This window comes from Sarcophilus harrisii, chromosome 6 (genome assembly GCF_902635505.1).
Source record: "Sarcophilus harrisii chromosome 6, mSarHar1.11, whole genome shotgun sequence".
In the NCBI taxonomy this organism is placed as follows: Eukaryota; Metazoa; Chordata; class Mammalia; order Dasyuromorphia; family Dasyuridae; genus Sarcophilus; species Sarcophilus harrisii.
Window position 1 is genome coordinate 27,601,791 of NC_045431.1, and position 24,623 is coordinate 27,626,413.

General features: G+C 36.5%; 1 protein-coding gene across 3 annotated transcripts in view; it reads right to left on the reverse strand.

Annotated features, from left to right (window-relative positions):
* The window catches only part of LOC100922072 (WD repeat-containing protein 19-like), a 126,615-nt gene that overhangs the window by 9,496 nt on the left and 92,496 nt on the right, over positions 1-24,623 (reverse strand). For 2 of the 3 annotated variants that reach the window (XM_031944261.1, XM_031944260.1), the window contains 5 exons: positions 17,848-17,972; positions 15,129-15,210; positions 11,843-11,993; positions 7,725-7,848; positions 5,264-5,340 (listed from right to left, as the gene is read on the reverse strand). In XM_031944261.1, the coding sequence (XP_031800121.1) occupies positions 5,264-5,340; positions 7,725-7,848; positions 11,843-11,993; positions 15,129-15,210; positions 17,848-17,972 (559 nt within the window). Of the gene's footprint in view, positions 1-5,263; positions 5,341-7,724; positions 7,849-11,842; positions 11,994-15,128; positions 15,211-17,506; positions 17,595-17,847; positions 17,973-24,623 lie in introns of those variants that run through there. The other variant, XR_004230444.1, reaches the window with a different exon arrangement.

Genomic DNA, 24,623 nt, shown 5'->3' on the forward strand with positions numbered 1-24,623 from the left:
TTGGCAAACTCTGCCAACAAGAGCCTGGGGGTGATTTACCACCAGATCTCCCTCAGCCAGATGGTCGGCAGTAGGGAAGACCATCCCGAGTCCAAATTTGACCTCCGATACTCAGTAGCCGAGTGACCCTGGGCGAGTCACCTCACCCTGCCTGCCCCCTTTCCTCCTCCGTAAAATGCGCTGGAGAAGGAACTGGCCGGAGAAGGAACTGGCCGGAGAAGGAACTGGCCGGAGAAGGAACTGGCCGGAGAAGGAACTGGAGGCCACACCGCTTCTTTGCCCAAAAAACAACTGAAAAAGGAACCGACAAGGACGAGAGCCCAAGGCGGCATTCAGGGTATGCCATTTGCTGCTCCAAGACAGACTTTCTTCAAAGGAACAGAATCCCGAGAGCAGCCGCCGCTAGGAGAGCGGGTTATCCGCACACACGCGTCAGGCTCCACAAGCGCATAGCCATCTATCACACTGCGCAAGCCTCGCAAGAAGTCCCTGCCGCACTCCCGAGGATCCCTTCCCGCCCTTCCCGCCCCCACGTGCCCTCCCTCCCTCCCCACGAGGCTCCGATGGGTGGGACTTCCCAACGTGGCCACGCCCTCCGCCACCAAGGCCTCCCTCAGCGAGGGTTCTCCCGCGCGCCCTGTCCCAGCAGGGAGGGGCTCTCCCAGCTGGCCCAGAGCGCGCGGACGTCAGCCCGCCACCACTCCGTCAGTGTTCGTGGAGCTCCACGCGGAGCCTCTGGAGTAGAAAGACAAAAACGCGAGCCGGCCCTCACACTTTGGCCCCGACTCGTCCCGACTCATTTCCAAAATATATAGAGAATTAACTCTAATTTATAAAAAATCAAGCCATTCTCCAATTGAAAAATGGTCAAAGGATATGAACAGACAATTCTCAGATGAAGAAATTGAAACTATTTCTAGTCATATGAAAAGATGCTCCAAGTCATTATTAATCAGAGAAATGCAAATTAAGACAACTCTAAGATACCACTACACACCTGTCAGATTGGCTAAGATGACAGGAAAAAATAATGATGATTGTTGGAGGGGATGTGGGAAAACTGGGACATTGATTCATTGTTGGTGGAGTTGTGAACGAATCCAACCATTTTGGAGAGTAGTTTGGAACTATGCTCAAAAAGTTATCAAACTGTGCATACCCTTTGATCCAGCAGTGTTACTACTGGGCTTATATCCCAAAGAGATTATAAAGAAGGAAAGGGACCTGTATGTACACGAATGTTTGTGGCAGCCCTTTTGTAGTGGCTAGAAACTGGAAACTGAATGGATGTCCATCAGTTGGAGAATGGCTGAATAAATTGTGGTATATGAAAATTATGGAATATTACTGTTCTGTAAGAAATGACCAACAGGATGATTTCAGAAAGGCCTGGAGAGACTTACACGAACTGATGCTGAGTGAAATGAGCAGGACCAGGAGATCATTATATACTTCAACAACAATACTAGATGATGACTAGTCCTGATGGATCAGGCCATCCTCAGCAACAAGATCAACCAAATCATTTCTAATGGAGCAGTAATGAACTGAACTAACTATACCCAGAAAAAGAACTCTGGGAGATGACTAAAAACCATTACATTGAATTCCCAGTCCCTATATTTATGCACACCTGCATCTTTGATTTCCTTCACAAGCTAATTGTACAATAATTCAGAGTCTGATTCTTTTTGTACAGCAAAATAATGTTTTGGTCATGTATACTTATTGTGTATCTAAGTTATATTTTAATATATTTAACATCTACTGGTCATCCTGCCATCTAGGGGAGGGGGTGGGGGGGGGGTAAGAGGTGAAAAATTGGAACAAGAGGTTTGGCAATTGTTAATGCTGTAAAGTTACCCATGTATATATCCTGTAAATTAAAGGCTATTAAATAAAAAAAAAAAAAAAAAGAAAGACAAAAACGCAAGCCGGCCCTCACACTTTGGCCCCTACTCGTTCTTAGCCGTGGGCATCCACAAAGGCAAATGAACGCAAAGCAGAGCCCGGGCCTCCGCCAGCCCCTTTCACTTTCCATGACAAGAGGGATGCGAGAGGAGCCTGAAGGGGCCGAGAGCTCCAGGGCCGGCTCCGGCCCCCGCCCTGGCTGCTGGGAGGCCACGCCTGCCCATCAAAGGGACCTATTTCTGCTGTAAGTCAATCAGGGGGGGTTAACATCTTCCCCATAAATGGCGTCAAGGGAGGGCGGAAGTTTCCCCTCAATGAAAGAGCGGCTCTCCTTGGAACGCAAGATAGCAGAATTGGTGGATCCCTCGGCAACCAGATCCATTACTTCCTGTTGTAATGCTCACAAACACAAAACCTGCAGCTTATGCACCAACAACTGCGGCAGAAGAAGAGGAGGAACCTCTTATGACTCTGCAAGTTTAATCAATAAACCCTTTCGCACTCAGTGACTTCCCTGCCAAGGTGGGCACAGGTGGCTCATAGAAACTAAAATACCCTGGGAAATAGGCCTGTAAGGAATGAGGGACCCAAAGGCCTAGCTAGGTATATTCCCTTGCTATTTTCTTCTGAGAGGAGAGCTTGGAACCAGTGCACTTGATGGCATCAAATAACATCACACACAAAAAAGATCACATTTGTTAACAGAAAACCACTTAATTTCCTTCTAATTAACCCTAAGCAAGGCCTAAAATGGCCAGATGTATGCTCCACAAAGGTCTTTGCCACTATCGTGGGAAAAGGTTCAACTTGAGTCCAAATGGAAGAACTCCCTCTCTATATATCTTCATCTAGTGAAGTTCTTCACATACTTCCCATCACTGAATAATCCTCTGCTGATTACACTAATCCCTGCAAAAATAGTCACCTAAATAAGACCCCCTAATCATTGAAAAGGGTTCACTTTCTCTTCAAAGGAAAAAAAAAACACATGAAGACAGTTGATTGTCCAGAATATGATATGCACAAATCATAAAACCTGCCCACTGATACAAAGTATCTTGAACAGAAACTTCAGATGAGGGGCCTGGGGCACAGATGACTAGGAAGGGCTGTATGTATCTCTGGGGAACTGTACAATATTGTTTAATGATCACCAAACTTCAACCTGAAACGAAAGGCTATTTTTAATTTTAATCACAGTGTTTTTTCAGTGATACTGAATGGTTGCAAGCCATGGAATACCATAGTCTCTGAAGATGGAAAGTTGTAGATCATCCAAAGAGCAATGAAGAGGCCCAAGGGAGGCGAAGGCAGTTACAACTTAGCCTCTCTCTCAGAATACACATCCTGAGCTTTGTGGCAACCTGGAATCCACATAAAGTCCAGAGCTCAAAAGGAAGATCCCAGAATAAGGTCCAGGCCACCTCCACCTCCACCTCCAGTGAAAAACTCTTCTCCCCAGTCCCACCAAGTTCTAAAGCACACAAGAGAAGAAGGTATAGTTGGGCAGCAAACTCTATTCTGGACAGAAGTCTCTGTATCAGTGAGATTGGTTTCATTAAAATACACGTTGGCAATTAAATTGATGTTTTAGAAAGCCCTATTTTTTTGTCATGTAGATTTTTAAGTTAATAGTGGAGATTTTTCCCCACATTTGTAGTGTTCTTTTCTTTTGTATAATATATGATGGTTCTCTGGGAAGCAGGTTTCTTGGGGAGATTTTCTGGAGGCAGCCTTAGTTTCAGTTCAGAGTAATAATCACCTCAAATGCAGCCAGGTAATAAAAGTTCAAATCTTTTATTGTCTCTTCCAAAATAGCCCAGTTAGCTTTCTTTGGTTCCGGGAGCTCTCGTTGCTACTCCTTTGCCTTTAGCTCAACGGCTTCTCAATCTCCCAACTGATTTCTCACTGAGACTGAGAGCTTCTTATATATGATCTCTTAAAGGTGTGAACCCAACAGCTGACTCCTCCTCTGAGAGAGTGGGATTATGGAAGGTGTGAATCTCATTCTTGTGAATCTCATACTGAATTCTGACTTGTGAATCTCCCAAACTTGTGAACTAATGTGTGTGAGCTAATATGTGAACTCTCAAAGTGCAAACCCAAGCACACAAGCATTGCTTCCATCAATTCCAGTGAGTCAACACCTTGTTTCAAGTTCTGACCCATAACACACATTCATTAAATGTCCATAGTGCCTACCACAGCAATATGTCCCATATACATATAGAGCAATACTTACTGTTTTTATATACACAGGACAATGAGTTTGGGTCAACTCTAATACTATTATTACCAATTACTAAAAAAAAAAAAAACTCCATTACTAGTTGTAGCAATTCATCCTCTTAAAAATTTTTATGAGAAATATTGCCAAAATTATTTCCTCACCAATCACCAGGATTTTATGCTTCTTGCAGTAAGTGAAGAAAATATACATTAGTTGCCTTAGCAACCCATCCCCTTGAGGCTGAAGCACTCAGCAGAAAAGGACATATACCTGTTACTATAGTAACTCAATCTGTATCAAAAAGGATTTTCACTTTGCTGCTAAACATATCTTTTCCTCAATGTAGCTTTATCAAAAGGAAAAATATGCAAGCCCATCAACGCCAAGAACTATGTCCTCTGTACCCTATGCCACGCCTGGCGTGGCACCTTTTATGTAGTTGATGGGACTCAGTTGTGAAGAACTGTCCATGAAGTTTTCTTGGAAACCATCCTGGAGCAGATTAAGGCAAATAGGGTTAAGTGACTTACTCAGAATCATACAATTAATAAATATCTGAGTTCAAATTTGAATTCAGATCTTCCTGATTAAAGGCCCAGCGCTCTCTCCTGAGTCACCCACCAGCCTCCAGACTATAGAGTACAATAGTGCAATTCTTCTTTATTGACTGATTGCGTAATCATAAATCTTCTCCAATGTATCCACATTGAAGTATAAGACCTTGTGTTTATATATTAAATGTAGGTTTTCAAAGTACTTTTCATATGTTTTAATATGCCATAAAAAAATTTAAATCCCTTAAGAAAAGCAAGGGAGAAATTTCTTTCCTGTGCCTGCTATTAGGATATTACTGACACACCCCAAGAAAAGCCAACAAAAATTTAAATTCTGATTAAAATAAAATTTCTTTGTATAAAAAAGCCCCAAAAGTAAAGTAACAAGTAGAAATTGTAAGATATGAAGCTAATTATGATATCAAATCATGAATCATCCTGAAAAATTGCAAAAAGCAGTTAGAGAAGAGAAACAGAAAGAAGGTATAGAGGTTTCTATAGTTTGAAATGATTAAGTGTAACATTTGGAAGGTTTTAAAATATTAGAATTAAAATAGTTCAAACTTACATTCTCATTTCTGAAAATAAAGCAGGAAAATCACAATAGGGGCACACAGTCCAGTCATCCTTTATCATATGTCGACCCTTTAAATAAAAATTTTACAGAAAAAATATTTGAATGATGATTGAATAATTTATTTCAGACTACATCTATATATAGTCTACCAATCCAAAATTCCTTGCCATGTCCTATGGTCAGATAATATTGTTTCCTTAAGTTTCACTACTTCATATCTCTTGATTTAAAAAAAAATGTAATTGTAAAATATCGTAACAGTGTAATTCCCCATTTTAAAATTAAATGTCAGATTCAGCTAACAGCTAATAAATAATACATTTTAGGAATTAAAATGCTTAAAAGTAGATCATCAAGTCTTCTGTACTAAGCAAATTATTATATTTCAGTTGGTGAAGTTTTTGACAGACCATATCTGATTGACAAATTTTAAAATAGATTTATGAAGATAGAGAAAACTAATGAATAACTGATTTTTTAAACAAAAAGATTAGCATGATGATTTATTTAGAGTGACACTGTATTATGGAAATGAAATTAATCTTGGAGGTCTTATTCTTCCCTAGTGACAGTCTAACTTCCTACAATGATCTTTAGTTGAAAACTCCCAATGATGATGTAGAATTTTCTCTTCATATGAAAAGCCATTCCACCAGTGAACAGCTATAATTTTAAGAACATCTTTACACTAAGTTTAAAATCCACTTCCTTGAAAATTCTCCCTGTGGTTCTTAAAATGCCCTATGGAGTGAAGGGAATAAATCTAAACTGCTTCATAAACAGGTCACTCCATAATCACCTTCCAACAGTGACTCCCCCCACCTTTTACTCTAATTCTTGCCTGCCTACATTCTGGTGGGAAAAGAGAGAGAATATTAATACTCTAAGGGAGGAAGCTTCAGGTTTCCTCCATCCAAAGCTCACTTATGGCCCATAAATATGGACCTCAGTCCAAGCCAGAGTCCAAGTCAGGCTTTTCTGCCCTCCAGATTAGCACTAAGACCCTGCAGAATAAAGAACAATCTTCAATAGCCAGCCCAAAGATAAATGAGACAGAAATTTAGGAATTTATCCAGCCAGAATATGGCACTGAGATGTGAATTTTGTGGGACCAATACTATATAAAAACTTCTGAGTTTGATCCCAATCTTCTCAAAATCTAACTAAAGTGGTATGGAAGAGAATGAGCCTCTGAAACATTGGGGGGGGGGGGGAATGTGTTTGACTTTCTTTCTCATCATATGTGCTAAGTAAATATTCCTGTGTAAAAGCCAAGAGTGAAAAAAGTTCTCAACCTTATTTCACATACAACTTTTAGTTAGGAATAATAATAGTAAGAATATATTGATTGCATTAAATGAAGTAGATTTTATCCTATTCAAGTTTTGTGTATGTAAAATTAAGCGTTGTTCTGCTCTATTCCATTTATATAAACTAGAATCAATGGTGGGATAATATATAAAGGTACATAAAGGTAACTTATTACCTTTAATGTGATGGATATTCATCATATATGGTCTTATATTATATATTCAAAGTTCTAAGTATGTAAGAGCTTTGTAAAGAAAGACATCCTATTGTTTGAGTTTAACAGTGAGTTTAATAATCTAAAATTAAAAAATAGTAATATGTTGATTAAGTAACACTCCAATAAATTTTTGTTTGTTTTTTACTGAGGCAATTGAGGTTAAGTGATTTGCTGAGGGTCACACAGCTAAGAAGTGTTAAGTATCTGAGGTCAAATTTATTTTGCTTTCTTCACCAAGGAAATAAGCTTCCAGACAAAAAATTCATTGCAAACTTTTTCATTTTGTTATTCTGAATACCCAATGTGGCACCCAGCACATAGCAACTACTTTAGTAAATATTTGATTGAGTATAATCCATACTTCAGTTAAATCCTCAACTTTCAGAACTGCTAGAGATTTTTTTAGTTTGACAAACAATATTCTCTACTGAGAGAATGCTGGACTTAGACTCAGTAGAAGCCTGAGTGTAATCTCCCTGCTGACACTCACTAGTTTCAGGATCATGGACATTAACTTGAGCCTCATATTTCCTTATATGTAAAATGGGAATATTAACACTTCTACTACCTATCACAAAATAGTTGTAAAGTTGGTGCATTCTAAATCTCAATCTACTATATGAGTTATTTATTTTAATTGAGAATTACTTTGATCTGAATTTGAATATAATTATTTGAGTTTCAAAAATCCATGCCCATTTCTTTTTAAAATCTGGAACATTGATCAAATGGTTTTTTAAATGACTTAAGTCTAGAATAGTGGTAACAGCTTATGTTTTGACTTTCCTTATGAAAAGACAGTGATAGGCTTATACTTAAAAAAAAAAAAAAAGAAAGAAAGAAAAAGAAAAAGAAAAAATTAATAGAAAAAAATTTCTAAATTAATACCACTTTTCTGTATAAAATATGTTTCTAGAAGCTTACAGTTGCAATGCAGTATGGGAGATTGTTTTTACAGCCTGGACAAAGGAGTTCACATTCCGGGAGAAGAAATTCGCAAAAGGGACATGGTGTGGTCGCCTCTTCTGTCTCTGACGTATCTGGCCTCCTATTAAAAAAGTAAAGGATAACTTCAAAATTAATAAAATACCTCATCTCTTCTAAAATTGGGTGTGAGCAATAAGACCATATCTTTTTAAGAATAGTAGCACTTTAAAGAAAACTATAGACATTCTTTGTGAGTTTGATTATTACTTCCAGTTCTGATTTCCTGTTGTACAATCTAGGTTCTACAAGTTTCAAACTGTGCTTTCTCATTGCATATTATAACTCATCCAAAGAAATGTGAAATTTTTAAAAATAATCGTATAGGAAAAAATATTATTGCACAGGATTTTTAAGTTATTTACATTGATTGAAACTTCCTTCTATGTCTTTCAGTTCATTAGGCCATACCAAAGACCAAAAGTCTTTTTCTTCAAAAACATCTCTATTCTTCTAGACCCTTCCAAATTCACATAAGTCTCTCAAACTTTCTTCTAGAGTCAATTACCACTCTATCCAACAGAGATATCACAGTTAGCTCTTAATAATGCTTTTTTCCCAGCCCCATATAATCCCTAGGTCCTTATGACTTTCTAACATACTTCTTTGGGATATATTCCTAGTAGCAAAATCCCTCGGTTTAAAGAATATGACATTTAATAACTTTTCATGCATAATTCCAAAATTATTTTTAGAACAAATTACCGGTTTATATCTCTTCCAAGAATATAGTTCTGTACCTGACTGCCCACAGTCCCATACAACATTGACTATTTCTATCCCTTGTCATCTTTGCCAATTCAGTGTTCATTTGTTTCAGCTTACTAATCTACTTTACAATTTTTTAATGGTTTGAAGTTTGTTATCACATCCTACCTTGTAATCATTTGAATTTATATTTTTCTTTTTATTAATGAATTGAAGCATTTTTTCGCATGACTGTTCGTTATTTGTATTTCCTCTTTCAGACTTTGTCCATATCTTTTGACTACTTATCCATCAGGGAATGTTTTTTCTCTATATATATTTTGTATCAATTCCCTATATATATGACATTAGGCTTTTATCAGAGAAGTGAGGTAATTGTGTTTCAACTCAACATCTCTTATTACAGGATTATACGATTACAGATAATAGCTTTAGAGTTGGAACAGACTTAGGACAGCATCTAATCCTTCATTTTATGGATGGAAAAGAAATACTGAGATTCAAGTGGTTTGCTCAAAGTTATAATCAGGTACTGAGAACTTTGACCTGAGATCTATACCCAGCTCTGCTAACTCAAAATCCTGCATTCTTTTCCACCACACTATGCTTGAAGGCACTGACTTTTGTTGTATTTTGATGTCATCTAATTTAAATTGTCTGCTTTATTTTATTTCCCCTACCCCTTTTTTGGTTTTTCCCTTAATTCTCTACCTTTGCATCATTGTAAGATTTGACCTTTGACATTTAGGTCACTTGGAAATTATTTTGTGCTAAGTCTAAATCTATCTTTTGTCCAATTGCTTTTCAACTTAACTAAAGGTTTTTGTTCAACAGAAAAAACTTTACCAAGTTATTTTTGTTCTTAGTTAGATTTATCAAATACGAGGCTATTATCTTCATTTGTTTCAATTCATTAGTCTATTTTAGTTTTTTAACCACTTTCAAATTTTTTGGTGGTTGCTGCATTATACTGTTTACAACTGATGATACTATAAATGCTTCACGGCTGCTAATAGTTTATTTTGTATTTTTTGATCTGATAATATAATGTTATCGGTGATGCAGTTACTCTACAATTTATAGTTTTAAGAGAGTTGCATATAGGACATTGAGAAACTAAGTGACTAGTGCAGGTTATAACATAGCCAAAATGTGTCATTAGTGGGACCTTTAAAAATTATTTACTTCAAATTCTTGACCTTTTACTCCATCAAAAGAATTGCTATTATTTTGTTCTAGTGTATTTTTTATTAGTGTAAATCCATCTACCAAGGAATTATCATCACCAAGGAATTATCAAGGATTTACACTAAATCTATAAATTAAGAAGTATCATAATTTTTATTATGTTAGACAGCTAACTCAATCACAAACCAACTATGAATGAATCTCTCATTATTTGTCTTTTAAATTTAAATGAAGTGTTTTGGTACATCAACAAACTAGATTTTTATACATTTTAGAGTTATTTTGAACATAATTTTTCCCTGGTATTTCTTCATGGTTTTTGTTACGACTATATATAAACACTAATGATTTTGTTGTTCATTTTCTAAGCTATTACTTTAAACTATAATTGGAATCAGAGAAGTAATGACTGGTCAGTAAGGGATCAGTGCTTAACATACACAATTATATTCTGCCTGCTGCAGAATCTTATCTTTCTTATCTTATTGCCCTTCATGATGTCAAATAATAGTGGGGAGTGAGAATATCCTTATTCTATTCCTGCACTTAACTAGTAAAATTTACAAAGGGTGTCCATTGCAAATAATGATAACTCTGTGCTGTAGATGTATGCTCTTGATTGTACAACAAAGGGCTTTTCCATTTCCCTGCATTTTGAAATTTGTAATGTGAGCTTTATATTAACTGAACATTTTTTTGTATTTTATTGATGAAACCAGGTGGTCTTTTTGACGTGATTACTCATAATAATTTTTCTCTAATATTGAACCAACCTTGCATCTCTAGCCTAAATCCAACTTAATCATAATGAATAATTTGGTTTAAAAATTATTATAATCTCTTTGCTAATATTTTATTTAAATTTCGTTTATAATATTCATTAGTGAAATTTACCTATAGTTCTCTCCTCTATTTCATCCTTCATCCACCTCTGGTTTGGACAAATGTGCCATATTTGGCCCATGAATGTGGGAGAATGTCTTCTTTCTCAGCTTTTAGTACATTTTTTTAGACATTGGTATGAACTGTGTTGTTCTCTTACATAAGCCTAAATGGCTCAAGAAATCCAAATTTATTTCTTTAATATACGAAGGACTTTTTCCTGGTTACCTCCAATACTTGTTTGAAATTTTTAAAAAGTAAAATTTTATCACTCTTTTTCTTGGGGTTGAAATTAAACTTTGGTCTCTTAACATCTTGTGGATTCTGACTTATCTTTCTGTTTCCAAATTTTCTGTATTATTTTCTAACTGTGAAATTTAGGCCAATTATTTGATGGTGGATTTGTGGAAGACCCTGATTCTTACATTACTCTTGCACACTTTAATTTCTTTCTTTTGAGGGAGGGAGGGAAGACAATTTTGATTAAGTGCCTCACTCAGGTAAATGTCTTCTGCTGGATTTAAACTTAGTTCTACCTGGCTCCAGGGACCAGTGCTCTGTTTACTGCACCACTCAGCTGCCTCATGCACTTTAATTTCAAAGTCATTCTCTTTGACTTGTATAACTCTGATTTGGACCCACTTGGGTCACACTCGTGTTCTCATGTCATCGGGTTTTTATTTTGTTCCATCAAACTTTCCTCTATTTCTGGGGTATTTTTTTAATTCATGCAAATTTTCCCTCAGTTACCTCATTAATTACTAGGATTACAATCACCACTTCTAAGATGCGCACATTTTATTTCCAGACTTCATCTATCTTCCAAACTCCAGTTTCATACATACACTTTTCTTCTAGACATTTCAAGCTGGATATCTTATATATGCTTCCATTTCTAATTCAGTATGTCTAAAAACAACTCAACTCTTTCTCCTAAAACTAGCTCAGAGTGACTGCTGGAGGCAATTTACTCTGCAGCCACCAAATTCAACAAAAATATCCTAGGGCTGGAAGAGATGATAGATATCATTGAGTCCAATCCTGTCGTTTTCCACATGAGAAGATTAAAGCCTTCCTTAGTTAGGATCATCCAATTAATGGTCTAAAAAAAGCCAAAATTAAAAATCTAGACCTCCTGACTCTCCACTGTATTCTCCACTATATTCTAGTATACTATGCCTCTCTCCTATTGCATATATTTATATATCTCTATCTATAAAACATACACACACATACATCTACATATATAAAATGAAGATTAGCCAAAGAAAAAAATTCACCTAACCATTGCTTCTATCTTTTTTCTGTATTTGATATCTATTTTATTGCGATATTCAGGTCTCATCAACATGGCAGCAAAACTGAAAGCTGAATTTTTCAAACCTGCTCTGTGACATTCAATTACTGTTGAAGTCAGAATTGGCACAATATCTGCAATATAAGGGGAAAACAGGAAAATCATTTCATAAAACTAAAAATTAAAGAACTAGGCTTAACTTAATGAAGTAAGCTATAAAGTATAGAAATATCTCATCACATGAATATTCTTCTTATAATGACTACTCGAAATAATTTTTTGAGATCTCCTTTAGCATAAACATTTATTAAGGGCCTACTATGTGTCAGGCACTGGACTAAGTTCTGGAGCTATTCAAAGATGCAAAAGGCAGTCCCTGCCTTCAAGAAGCTTACAATCTAACCGGGGAGACATCAGGCAGACAAACACACCAAGCAAGTTATGCACAGGATTAGTTAACAGAGGGAAGGCCCTCGGATCAAGGAAGTGAGAAAGGGCTTCCTACACAGGTGGGATTTCAGTGGAGGAAGGAGGGAGGTATCCACCTTGTAATGCCCAGTGAGCATCCTAGACCAGTGGCTCTAGTGATGTCACTCCAGAGGCCCAGGGTTACTGGGCCCAGAGGAAGGAATGAGGAAAGTCAGGAGGCTGAGCTGCAGAAGGTCGGGGGAAAAGGGGGAGGAAGGTGGGGACTGGCTCTGAATGCTGAGCACACACTGCTTGATCAGATCTTGGGGGCAAGAGGAAGCTGCTAAAGTGACATGGCTAAAGTGACAAAAGGCCTGCGCTTGCAGAAAACCACTGAAGTGACCGAGAGAAAGCTGGATAGGAGTGGGGAAAGACTAGAGACCCACTGGCCCATATGCAAGCTACTGTAAGAACTTGGGCATGGAGGATAGAAGGGAAGGGGGCAGATGGGAAAGATGCTGCAGCGGGGAAAGTGATAGGCTTTGGATGCAGGGATGCTGGGAGACAGGGCGGGGTGCAGGATGAGATGGGAGGGTTCCCTCTCCAACATGAGGGAAAGAAACTCTTTTATTTATTCAGCTTAAGTGTAGAGTATTTTGTGTGAAATGCCAAGCTGAATGATTCCAAAGCTAAAATTAAATGCTGGGAGAAATAGCAACCTTCTCAGCTACGCAGATGGAAGCCCCTCTGAGGGCAAAGCGAAAAGGAATTAAGAAACCTTTTGATGAGGGTGAAGGAGAAGAGGGGAAAAGCTGGCTTGAAGCTTAACATCAAAAAACCTGAGATCTTGGCAACTGCTCCCATCACTCCCTGGCAACAGAGAGAAAAGAAATAGAAAAAGAATCAGATTTTGTATCTCAGGCTCAAAGATTACTGCAGATGGCAACTACAGCCATGAAATTAAAAAACAAACCTTACTCCTCAGAAGGAAAGCAATGGCAGATCTGAAGAGCACGCTAAAAAGTAGAGACATGGCCTTGCCAAGAAAGGTCTGTGCAGTCAAAACTATGGATTAGTGGCCATGTGACTGCAGAGAAAGCTGTGCATTGTACTGGAGAATCAGAGAATCAACCAGTAATTAAAGAAATTAATTCAAGTTCTTCACTGTGTAAGAGACAAACTAGGGTTAAGTTTCCACAGAACAGTTAAAATTCAATTCCTCAGAAACCAGGAGCAGACACTGAGAAAGATGAAAAGCTGTTTCCACAGAGTTGTAAGCCTTGAGGTAATGTAAAAAAATGAATATTTCTGACCAGTGAGCTTTCAGAAGAGACTCACTTGGCTTCAAACTTCTGATAAAGTTGTCTAGGCTAGAAACTGGTTTAAACTGACCAGGTCCAAGGCCTAGGAAAAGGCTTTTCTTTATTGAGCTTGCTTCATAAGCCTTGTGCATATAAGCCACACCCCAAAGAGAATTAGAATCTCATTAACAGAACATGGGATGTAAATATGACGAGGGAGGGGGAATATGTTTAGGAGTAGCAGGTAAGAAATTATGTGACCCTAAGGAGACCTGACCAATCCATTTTGGGGGAGGGAACTAAAATGAACTAACAACATAAAGCTTGTCCGCTTCTGGACCTGGGGCTCCCTCTTCCTATCAGAGGGGCGAAGCCCACTTCTGGCCAGAAACGTCCAATTCCTCTGGAGTATCTCAAAAAAATTTGTTACCTGACTCAGAGTCAGCTTGTTTCTAACAACTGGAGGGTCAAAGACTGAAGCTTAAATCTTCTGGCCATGTAAAGAGAAGACAGGATGCACTAGAAAAGCTCCTGAATTTGGGAAAGATGGCAGGCAAAAGGAAAAGAAGATGGCAAAGAATGAGATGGACAGGTAGCATTGTGGAAGCAATAGACATGAACTTGGACAGACTTTGATGGACAATGACAGGACTAGCATATGGTAGTCCATGGGGTCACAAAGCCTCGGACACAATTTAATGACTGAACCACAACAACAAAGGCAAAGAACCAGATAATCTAACAAGAGCATTGAAAGCCTAAGATTTCAAGAGATGGGAGTGGTGAGGAAAGGCTTAGAAAATAGCCCGAGCAAAATTACGGAATCATTGAAAACTTAGATTATTGCTCATGGAACTGGCGTGTGGCTATGTGAAAGGGAATTGTGTTGATAAAATTACAGATTTGGTAAGGAGCCAAATTGTGAAAGATCTTAAATGTTAAAATAGTATTATATGTTATTTATGTGGGCAAGGTAGTGGACTTGGGATAAGGGTGCTAAATTTTTTTAAAATAATACAGTAATACAATCAGATTTGCACATTATAAAGGTTAGTCTAGCATCAGTATGACAAATGGATGAATGGGGGAAAAGGTAGAAGAAAGTTGAAATAGGGAAACAATCTCTTTCACTCCCCTCCCTGGACTAATTCAATATCCTCTCTTTCCCCTTCCAATTAATCACATCCAGAAAGTCTTTCTAAAGTACTTTTCGATTTGTCATACTTCTGCTAAAAATTAGATTACTTAACAAATAATATCCAATCACTTTAAACTGATGCTTTAAAGTGTCTACAGCTTGACCCCAACACAATTTTTATAACTTCATTACTCGCTATTTTCACACATATTCTACATTCTTTCCAAATTCATCTACTGCTAATCCCAGAAAATACCATACACTTCCATCCATATTTTCTAATTTTATCAAGATAATTCATGTTATTATCCTCACCCACCCAAAAAAATGATTGGATAACTTTTCACAAAACACACACACACACACACACCAGAAGTCCCACACAGACTTCTGGTAAAGAAAACAATGTATTTGACACTTACGTGATGGAAATTTGCTGATGTTATTGGAAACACGAATAAGCATACGTGCTCCCTTTAAGTGATCTCCACGTTTAACATGAATCTGAAACATACAATGTGAAATATTCTAGTCTATTAGACAGTTACCATCTATATGAAGTATATTTTTAAAGTTTTTATTGGCATGTATTAGTGCTTCAAACAAACATACACAGAAAAATTTAAAATTCCATTTATAAGACTATAGAGTGGTGATGGATTTGGGAATATATTTTCATACAAACATTATTCAGGAGTACATAATCAAAAATACTTTCAGCACAATTAAATTACCCATGATTTTGTACAGAGAGATTAATCTATTAAAGATTTTATAATCAACTATGGGGTGACTCTATCAATGTAACATGAACCATTCAGGCCTTTTTAAAGTATCATTTGAGTTAATAATTCCCCAATTGAATAAAATAAAGAAACTTAAATAAATGGTTGACAGAGAAGAGTCACAAAAATAGTTAAAGGAAAAAACATTAATATAATCCAGCTCAACAAGTCAATTAATGGAAAATTCTATTTCTACCTGACTTTATAATCAGAGATTCAAAGATGGTTCTAAGTGTAGGTCAGTGTCCAAGTTAGTCTGAAGATCTGCTACATCCCCCATGTCTTTTGCTTGGGTTCTTCCCTGGATTTGAACTCCATCTGTGAAAACTCCTCTCAAGAATCAGATCAAAAGTTACCTACTCTCTATAAAGCCTTCACTTTCCTGCCCAGTGCAAAAGGAGGATTCCTTCCTAAAAAAGGCAATTTGTATTTCTCTAGTGTTCTACCTAGCCTACTAAATTATAAGAGTAAGGACTGTGTCTTAATATCTTTTTATCTTTCCCAACACCTCACACAGTACTCTGAAGGTGACAGGCTATGTATGGAATGGAACTGAATTATCCTTCCTCATTCCTGAGCTAAAGAGACATCAAGAAATATCAAGAACTGTTCTAAGGTTGCATTTGTTATTGGACTTACTCTTGAAGATCTGGGTTCTCTGGAGCACACTGGAGTCTTTTATTCATTAAATTTTCCATGTTTAAAAAAATATGACATAATAGAGGTGTGTTCTCAATTTTTAATTTTTTGCCTCCACATTATATAATATGTGAATTTGAATCATGGAAAAGAAAAATTCTAAGCCCCTCCCTCTTCTCATTTATTTGAACAGAGAACAAACTGTCCATAGAACTGCAGATTTACAGGGAGGAAGGGATCTTAGATGTCTTCTAGTTAAACTATAACTTCTGAGAACACTGACTAATGGCTTCTAACCGATTAAAATTCCCTTGAAGGACTCACTGTCTGAATCAGATGAGCACTGTCAGTAACAAGCTGTTTTCATCTGTTACCTACTCAGTATATGCTGACTTTATACCTGGATATATATCTGTATATACCAAAGATATACCCTCGGAGAAAGTACTTTGAAGTTGGTGTATCACCATGATGTCATTGCAGTGTAAGACTTGTATTCTTCCCCCAACTCAAGTGAGTCTGCTTATCAATGTGGCAGATATTCAAACTCTTTATGGCTTTTTTATTTCTTATTTCTCCTAAAAAGTTCCATTTCCATTTAGTATGTTTTCAGTGGGTATTAAACAAGAATTAATGGATGATAATAATGGATTTATATAGGGATGGTGGTTTGAACATAGTTGCAGGAATATAGGGCAGAGGCCATTAGTTCCACTTCATCCCTTCAGTATAGTTGTTTTGAACCTGTAATATTAACCAAAAGGCTGATGGAAACTGAAAGGAATTTATGCTACCTCAATACAAATAGAAAAGAAACCTGAGATAAAACTTGCCAAAAAACTCTTCGCTGCCAAGGTCAAGTGACATATTTTGGGTTCAAATCTCACTTTTGATATTAACTGTATTACACATAACCTCCCTGGGTCTTAGTTTCCTTCTAGGTAAAATAGGAATTGGACTCTTTGCCCTCCGCAGACAAGGCTATTCTCATGTGACTTTAGAACTGCTGTTGCCCTGAGGCTCTAAGCTGGCTCACTAGAGTGGAAAACTCTGGAGAAAGAAAGAAGCTGGCCAACAACAGCAACTAATGGAGAAGCTGCAGGTGGTCAGAGCAGCAAACCCCCCAAAAACTGTCCTTGCTGAATGCTCAGGGACCAGTGACAGAACCAGAGTCCTGTCAGGGCAACAGGAGCTATTGGGACTCTTTGAGATTGTCTGCCTTTCTGGGAGTGGAGGGGCCGTTTCCCTTGTCAGTGGCCCTGTTATTCTGTCTAATTAAATACTGTGGGTCTGGTAAAAGGTAAACCTCCAATGGGAGCTTATAAATAGCTATGGTTTAGAAGAATAAACAGAGAGTACCAAAGAGAACAACCAACCTAGACACAGGCCATGTTCAGGGAGCCATGTTGAGAGGACTCCAGGTTACATTCACTGGAGGATATATTAGTTTGCCCGGTGTAGACACTGAAGAATAGAAAGGGATATGGACCCTATTGCTTTCAAGGTGATAAGACTATAAATTAATAAATATAAGACATGGCAAATCCATAAGGGGAACATAAAATATGCTTAAGGTTCATACATTATGCAATATGTTCAACAAAATTTTTAATGGCTGTGTATAAATATACAAATAGAATTCAGTTATGAATATCAAAAACATTTAATGTTTATGTTTTATTAAAATGTGCAAGTCACAAATTTCTAATGAAATTACCTTCACTAAAATATAGCTGTGCAGAATCATAAGGTTTGTGGCCATCTCAGATGGAATTTTAATTTTCTGGTTTCTCAGTTCTGCATACATACTGAAGAGAACATCATGGGCATTTCGATAATTTCCTGGAAAAATGGTTTGTAATATATGTAATCATTTGAAGTCACAAGATGGCAAAATATAAAGTTCAAATCTGGAACTTTGAAAACATAATAGAATCTAAGCAGCTAAGCACACAATTTCTTCAATTTTGAATAAAACATGGTGTCCTTCGTAAAAACATAACCAATAAAATCTCATATCTTTTCTGTTACAGATATTCAGTAAAGCATGTTTTATTCATTAATATTTATTAATTCCCATATAATATTTTTACCTAAAAAATAACTTAAATGAATCACAGAATTTAGAATTGAAAAGGCTCTTGGGATGTTTGATAGTCTAGCTTAGATAAGAAAGGAATTTCCCTCTTACTCAGTGATCATCTGGATTCTGTATGGATATCTTCAAAAAGAAAAGAATTCACCATCTTCCAAAACAGCTCATTCTATTTTTTGACAGCTCTAATTGTTAGAAAACTTTTTCTAAAACAAACTTAAATTTTTCTCTTTGCTACTTCAACCTATTGCTTCTGGTCCTTGTGAAATCAAATAGGATGTCTATTTTTTTTTTCAAAATCAACCCTTTAAAATACTTAACCATATCTTATCACATCCCCTTCCTACCTGCATTTTCTCTGTACTATGCTTAAACATCCTAGTACTTTTATGAAAGACTCAAACAGAATGGTCTTGAAGCTCTTTACCAATACCGATCATTCTCTCCAGCTTGTCAGTATCCTCCCTAAATTATGGTGCCCTCCTTCCTAAATTGTGGTGCCCACCACTGAACACAGTTTTCCATATGTGGTCTGACCAGAGCAAAGTGCAGCAAAAGTGCCTTTTTACTGCCTCTTTTCAGGTGGCTCAGAATGAAATGATTTGGGGGGCTTCCACATTTCACCTAAACAATGAGTTTTCAGGCTGCTGAAAACTAAAATCCTTTTAAAGACTTCATTTATTTAACCATACCTTCTGCATTTTGTACTTATAAATTTTTTTTAATCCAAGTGTAAAATTTACATTGTTCCCTACTGAATTTCTTCTTGGATTTGCAGTGCTCAACTAAGATCTTTTTGGTTCCTGACTGGTTTACCCAGTGTGTTAGCTCTCTCTCCTAGCTTCTGCATCTGCAAATCTGATAGATCTGCCATATGAGCCTTCATCCAATTCGCTGAAGAAAATGTTTAATAGCAAAGGGCCAAATACAGATTTTTGAAGCATTCAACTAAAGACCTCTTGCATACAATCTAATGGGGAGATAACATGTAGGTAGATAGGCACATACAGCATAGATACAGTGTATGGAAGGATATAGAGTATAAGATGACAGAATAGAAAGGGACCAGGTTGAGAAAAGTTTTAAATGCCAAAATGAAGACTTCATATTTTGTCCTGGAGGTAAGAGGGAGCCGTTGGAATTTTTTTAATAAAGAGAGGTGACATGGACAGATTTATACTTTAGGAGAATCACTTCAGAATGTAAGAGAGCAATTTGAATAGTCCAGAACAGAGATGAAGGCCCTGTATTAGGTTCATGGCTGGATGAGTGGAGAAGAGCGAGTGGATGCAAGATGTTATAAAAATAGAAAAAATAAGATTTGGCAAGTGATTGACTAGATGGGGTAAATGAAGTAAGGGATCAAAGGTGACAATGAGGTTTCAAACCTGGGTTATTGAGTAGTATCTTCAATAGTAATGGGGGACAAGGAGGCAGGGCTGAATTATAGACATGTTTGAGATACCTACAGAACATCAAAAGTTATGCAAGACTACTCAAGAGAACAGGGGTCGATATATTGAGCTCAAGGAATCATCTTCAGAGATGACAACTGAACAACACATGGGAATCAATGAGACCACCAACAGCATAAAGAGAACAGGGCTCAGGCTTGAGTCTTAAAGGACACCCATGGTTAATAGGTATGAGATGGGTGAAAAACCAGCAAACGAGACTGAGAAGAAATGGTGAAGGGGAGGAGACAGAGCAATGTTGTGAAAACCTAGAGGTGAAAGATTGTTCAAGAGGAGAGGATGATCAGTCTTGTCAAAAGCTTCAGACAGATCAAAAACATTAAGGAAAAAGTCATTACTTTGGCAGCTAAGAGACCATCAATAACTCTGCAGAGAGCAGTTTCAATTGAATGATAACATCAGATGAAATATACAAAGGCTTTAGAAAAGAGGGAAAGGATAGGAAGCAGAGACACAGTATAAATGATTTTTTCCCCAAGGAGTTTTGCTGAGAAGGGAAGGTGAGATATAGGATGATTGCTAACAAGCATGACAATAAGAACACTAGCACAACACAGAAAAGGCTGCAAGACAGGTCGAGATTCTGAGGGGGAGAAGCACAGCCTCCAAAACCCCTCTCTGAGCTCTTTACTCAAAGCCAGCAAAGAAAAGTCACATAGTCTTCTCCAATTCTGTATTAAGTTTCTCACTTTCCAAATTTAAATCCAATCTGTCCAAAGCAGGATTCAGCATCTCTCTCAAAAAAATCCTTCTTTCAAACTTACCCTATTTCTGTGGAAGGTAGTGCCATCCTTCCAGTCTCCCAGGTTTAATGAGGAATCCTCCCTTTCTCTCACCCCACACAGCAATTGCCACATCTTACAGTTTCTCACTCTATAATTTCTTTCTTTCCTATATCTTCTCCTCCTCCTCACACGTGTAACACCATAGTGCAGCCTTAGTCACCTTAAGTCTCCTTGTTGATCTCTCAGCACTCTGGTCTACCCTACACATTTCTACAAAAGTGACTTCACGTCTGTACAGATATGACCATATCCTTGTGGCCTCTAGTACAATGTAGACGTTCCTCTATTTATATTTCACATTTCTTTACAGCCTGGTTCCAGCCTATCTTTCCAGTCTCACTAAATGTTCTTCTCCACCTGCACTCCTCGATCTATCCCAGCTGTCTTCTCTGTTCCTCATCCATGACACTCCCTGTCTCATATTCATGGTTTTACACAGGTCACATCTGAGGACATACCTGAATGCAGTCCCAGAATCTTCCTTTTCCTTCAAGACACAATTTAAATACCATTTTCTACACAAAATCTTTCCTGACCCCCTTCAAATGAACTAGTCCTCTCTCAATCTAATTTTTAACTTTTTAACTTATTCTCTTTATCCTTTATAATCTTATAGATGATCTTATTCTCTCCCTCATGTCCTCTCAGGTGTCTCTGAAACCATTCTCTTTAACATATCATTATACAGCTATATATGTATATACATCTATATATATATATATATATATATATATACACATACATATATATATATTGTGTGTGTGTGTGTATATATATATATATAGAGAGAGAGAGAGAGAATATATATATAGAGAGAGTGTGTGTGTGTATGTATATATAGAGAGAAAGCATATATATGTGTGTATATATATATATAGAGAGAGAAAATGTATGTGTATGTGTATATATAGAGTGTGTGTGTGTATATGTGTGTATACATAGAGAATGTATATATATATAGTGTGTATATATATATATAGTGTGTGTATATATATATATAGTGTGTGTATATATATAGTGTGTGTGTATATATATAGTGTGTGTGTATATGTGCGTATACATAGAGTGTATATATATATAGAGTGTGTGTGTGTGTATACATATAGAATATATAGAGAGTGTGTGTGTGTATAGAGAGAGAGTGTGTGTGTGTATATGTGTGTATACATAGAGTGTGTATATATAGAGAGTGTGTGTGTATATATGTGTATACATAGAGAGTGTTATATATAGAGTGTATGTGTGTATACATATAGAGTATATATAGAGTGTGTGTATGTGTGTGTGTGTATATATATATATATATATATATATATATATAGTGTGTGTGTGTGTGTGTGTGTGTATAGAGAGAGAGAGAAAGAGAGAGAGAATGTATGTGTGTATATATAGAGAGAGAGTGTGGGTGTATGTGTGCATACATATAGAGTATATAGAGTGTGTGTATATATATATATATATATATATAGAGAGAGAGAGAGAGAGAGAGAGTATGTGTATGTATGTGTGTGTACAGTTCATCTGAATCATATATCCAACATCTGAAGAAGTGACCTGAATTCACAAAAGTTAACTGAATATTTTCTCATTTGAATATCAACTCCCTTTTAGTTATTTTTGCCATTTATAATATAAAAAATCATTTTCTTATTCAATAAAGACAGAAGGAAAATAAGAATTATGCAGCTTTACCTTCCTTCTGCCATTCATCCATCATTGTTTCCTCCACCCTGAGGTTCTGTCCCTTTTTTAAACCTCCTCCTTCCCCAGTATTTTGCTGCTGCAAATAACTCAGTTCTTCTTTGGGGGTCCTTAGCTTCCCTCACCAGCCTCAGCTCATTCTGAGCTTTAGACACCACTGTTAAAGGACCATGCCATGTACTATGTCCTTTATCACTTGCCCTTTGTCACAGTGCTATCTGCTGATGAAGGTTTGGTGAATTCCCCCACATTCACATCATTCCTGTTTTTCCTACTCATCAAAATTCTTTCCCCCTTTCTGTCTTCATAATTTCATTCTCCAAAGTTTCCCATCCTTCCTGGGCTTCTCCTGTAGAACTTTAGTCCATGGAATTCTACTTATCCTTTTTTTGATCCATTTAAACTCTACTTTCTCAAAATTGACGGACCATATAAGAATAAAGCTTACTTATCTTCTGTCACAAATTCTAGGAAGGAATGGTTAATTCCCTTCAATGTCTCCATAATTTCTAGCCTAACAACCAATTATTCTTTATTAGTGAGAATCACATTTCTACTTTTTAAAGGATGAAATTATCTTTAAGTCAAGAAATTATTAGCTACACTGCCTTTGACAGGAAGAGACCTCTAGCAATTATTTCTGTAACTCAAAGGTCACTAAGATATCACTGCCTCTAAGCCAGGCTTGTGATCCATTTCCTGAACAAATTCATTTTCTATCCAGATAGTCTGTAGTCTCTAGAGAAATCTCCACCCAAATGCTTTCCACTATGGTTGCCCCTCTGGTTCCTAGATTTCCTCATATAATTGGTTCTTTTCTTGGATTTTCAGAACTATGAACTTCAAGTACCTCAATTGCAATTTTTCCTTAATTGGAGCTGCCACTATGGAATCAAGAATGGTGAGTGTATATAGTTTTCTTTCCCCATCCATGCTTTTTTAGTTTATGATGTAGTTCATTATATTAGTTTTTTATTCACTTTTCAAGATATCCAACAAGCACATTTTTATCAGCATTTATTAGGTATACCCCATCTGTAGTAAAAAGACTGTCATTCCTGTTTTTAAATGGTAGTCCAGAAATTCAAATCCTATTTTTAGAAAACATCCTATTAGTTATATGTTCTTTCCCCAAATCAGTTTTCTCTTCTTCATCCTTTGCTTTCAAAAGGCAGGAGTAGAGAAAATATAAATTATGGTCCTCTGATCATAAATTTTTTTTGCTGAAGACTCTAATCATAATATCATGGGATTATTCAGTCAATAAACATTTGTTAAGCACCTACTATGTGCCAAGTACTATGCTAATAATTAAGGATACAAACATAATCAAAAGACAGTCCCTAACCTCTCCAAGAAGGTTATACACTAAGACAGAAGATAACATACAAAAAGGAAGGAGTAAAGGGAGAAGGGAAGAGAAGCAGTATCTGGAATGGGGACATCTAGGAGAAATCCAGAGGAGTGCAGCCAGTTGGGAAATGAAGAGATAGATGACTCAAGTTCCCTTGTTAAACAGAAGTTCTGGGAAGAGAAGCTTCCATCCTCTAATCAGAGGACATCAGAGTCCCTGTGGGTACATAGTAATATTTTTATATTTTAATATTAAGTTTTATTTATTGACACATCAATTGTTAATATTGATTGCTTATTAAGTTTTAATTTAATTTCGACTAATAAATTAAATTTTTATATTTTATAGTAATATTTTTATATTTTAATATTAAATTTTATTTATTGTATATTGATTATTAATATGATTGCTTATTAATATTAAGTTTAAATTTAATTTTAACTAATAAATTAAATTTTTGTATTTTAATATAAAACCAATTGGTTTCTTTGTAATCTCATTTATTTTGTTTTATGCATTTAAGTGTTTAACATTTTATCCATTATTAAATGTTATTACTAAGGTAAATTAAATATTAAGTTGTTTAAGCATTTGTACTGTCTGCCAACAAAAAAGGTTAAGAAGCAGAGGGAAAAGTGAAGATTAGAAAGAATCCACCAGTAACATCCTGAAAGAAACCCTAAATCGATAATCCAGAAATGTCATAACTAAAAAAACAGAGTTTTTAATTTAAAGAAAAATATTATAAGCAGACAGAAATAAACAGAACAAATACAAAGGACCATCGTCGGGAGATGGATAGATGGATGGATGGACAGATAGATGACAGACGGACAGACAGATCCCCTATAAATAAAAGGAAATCTTGGAATATGATATTCCAAGAGCTGAAAGGAAGAAAAAAGTTTCCAAACAAAAAAACTTATTCTTCAAATTCCAGTATAATTCCACAGGAGACAAATGTTCTTTTAGTAAAAGAGATACATTTCAGTCTATTTTGAAGCTAGGTAGAATCTCTGAAATGCAAACATAAGAGATAAGAGAAATCTTGAATGACAAATATATTTGAGCTCACTGAAGGGC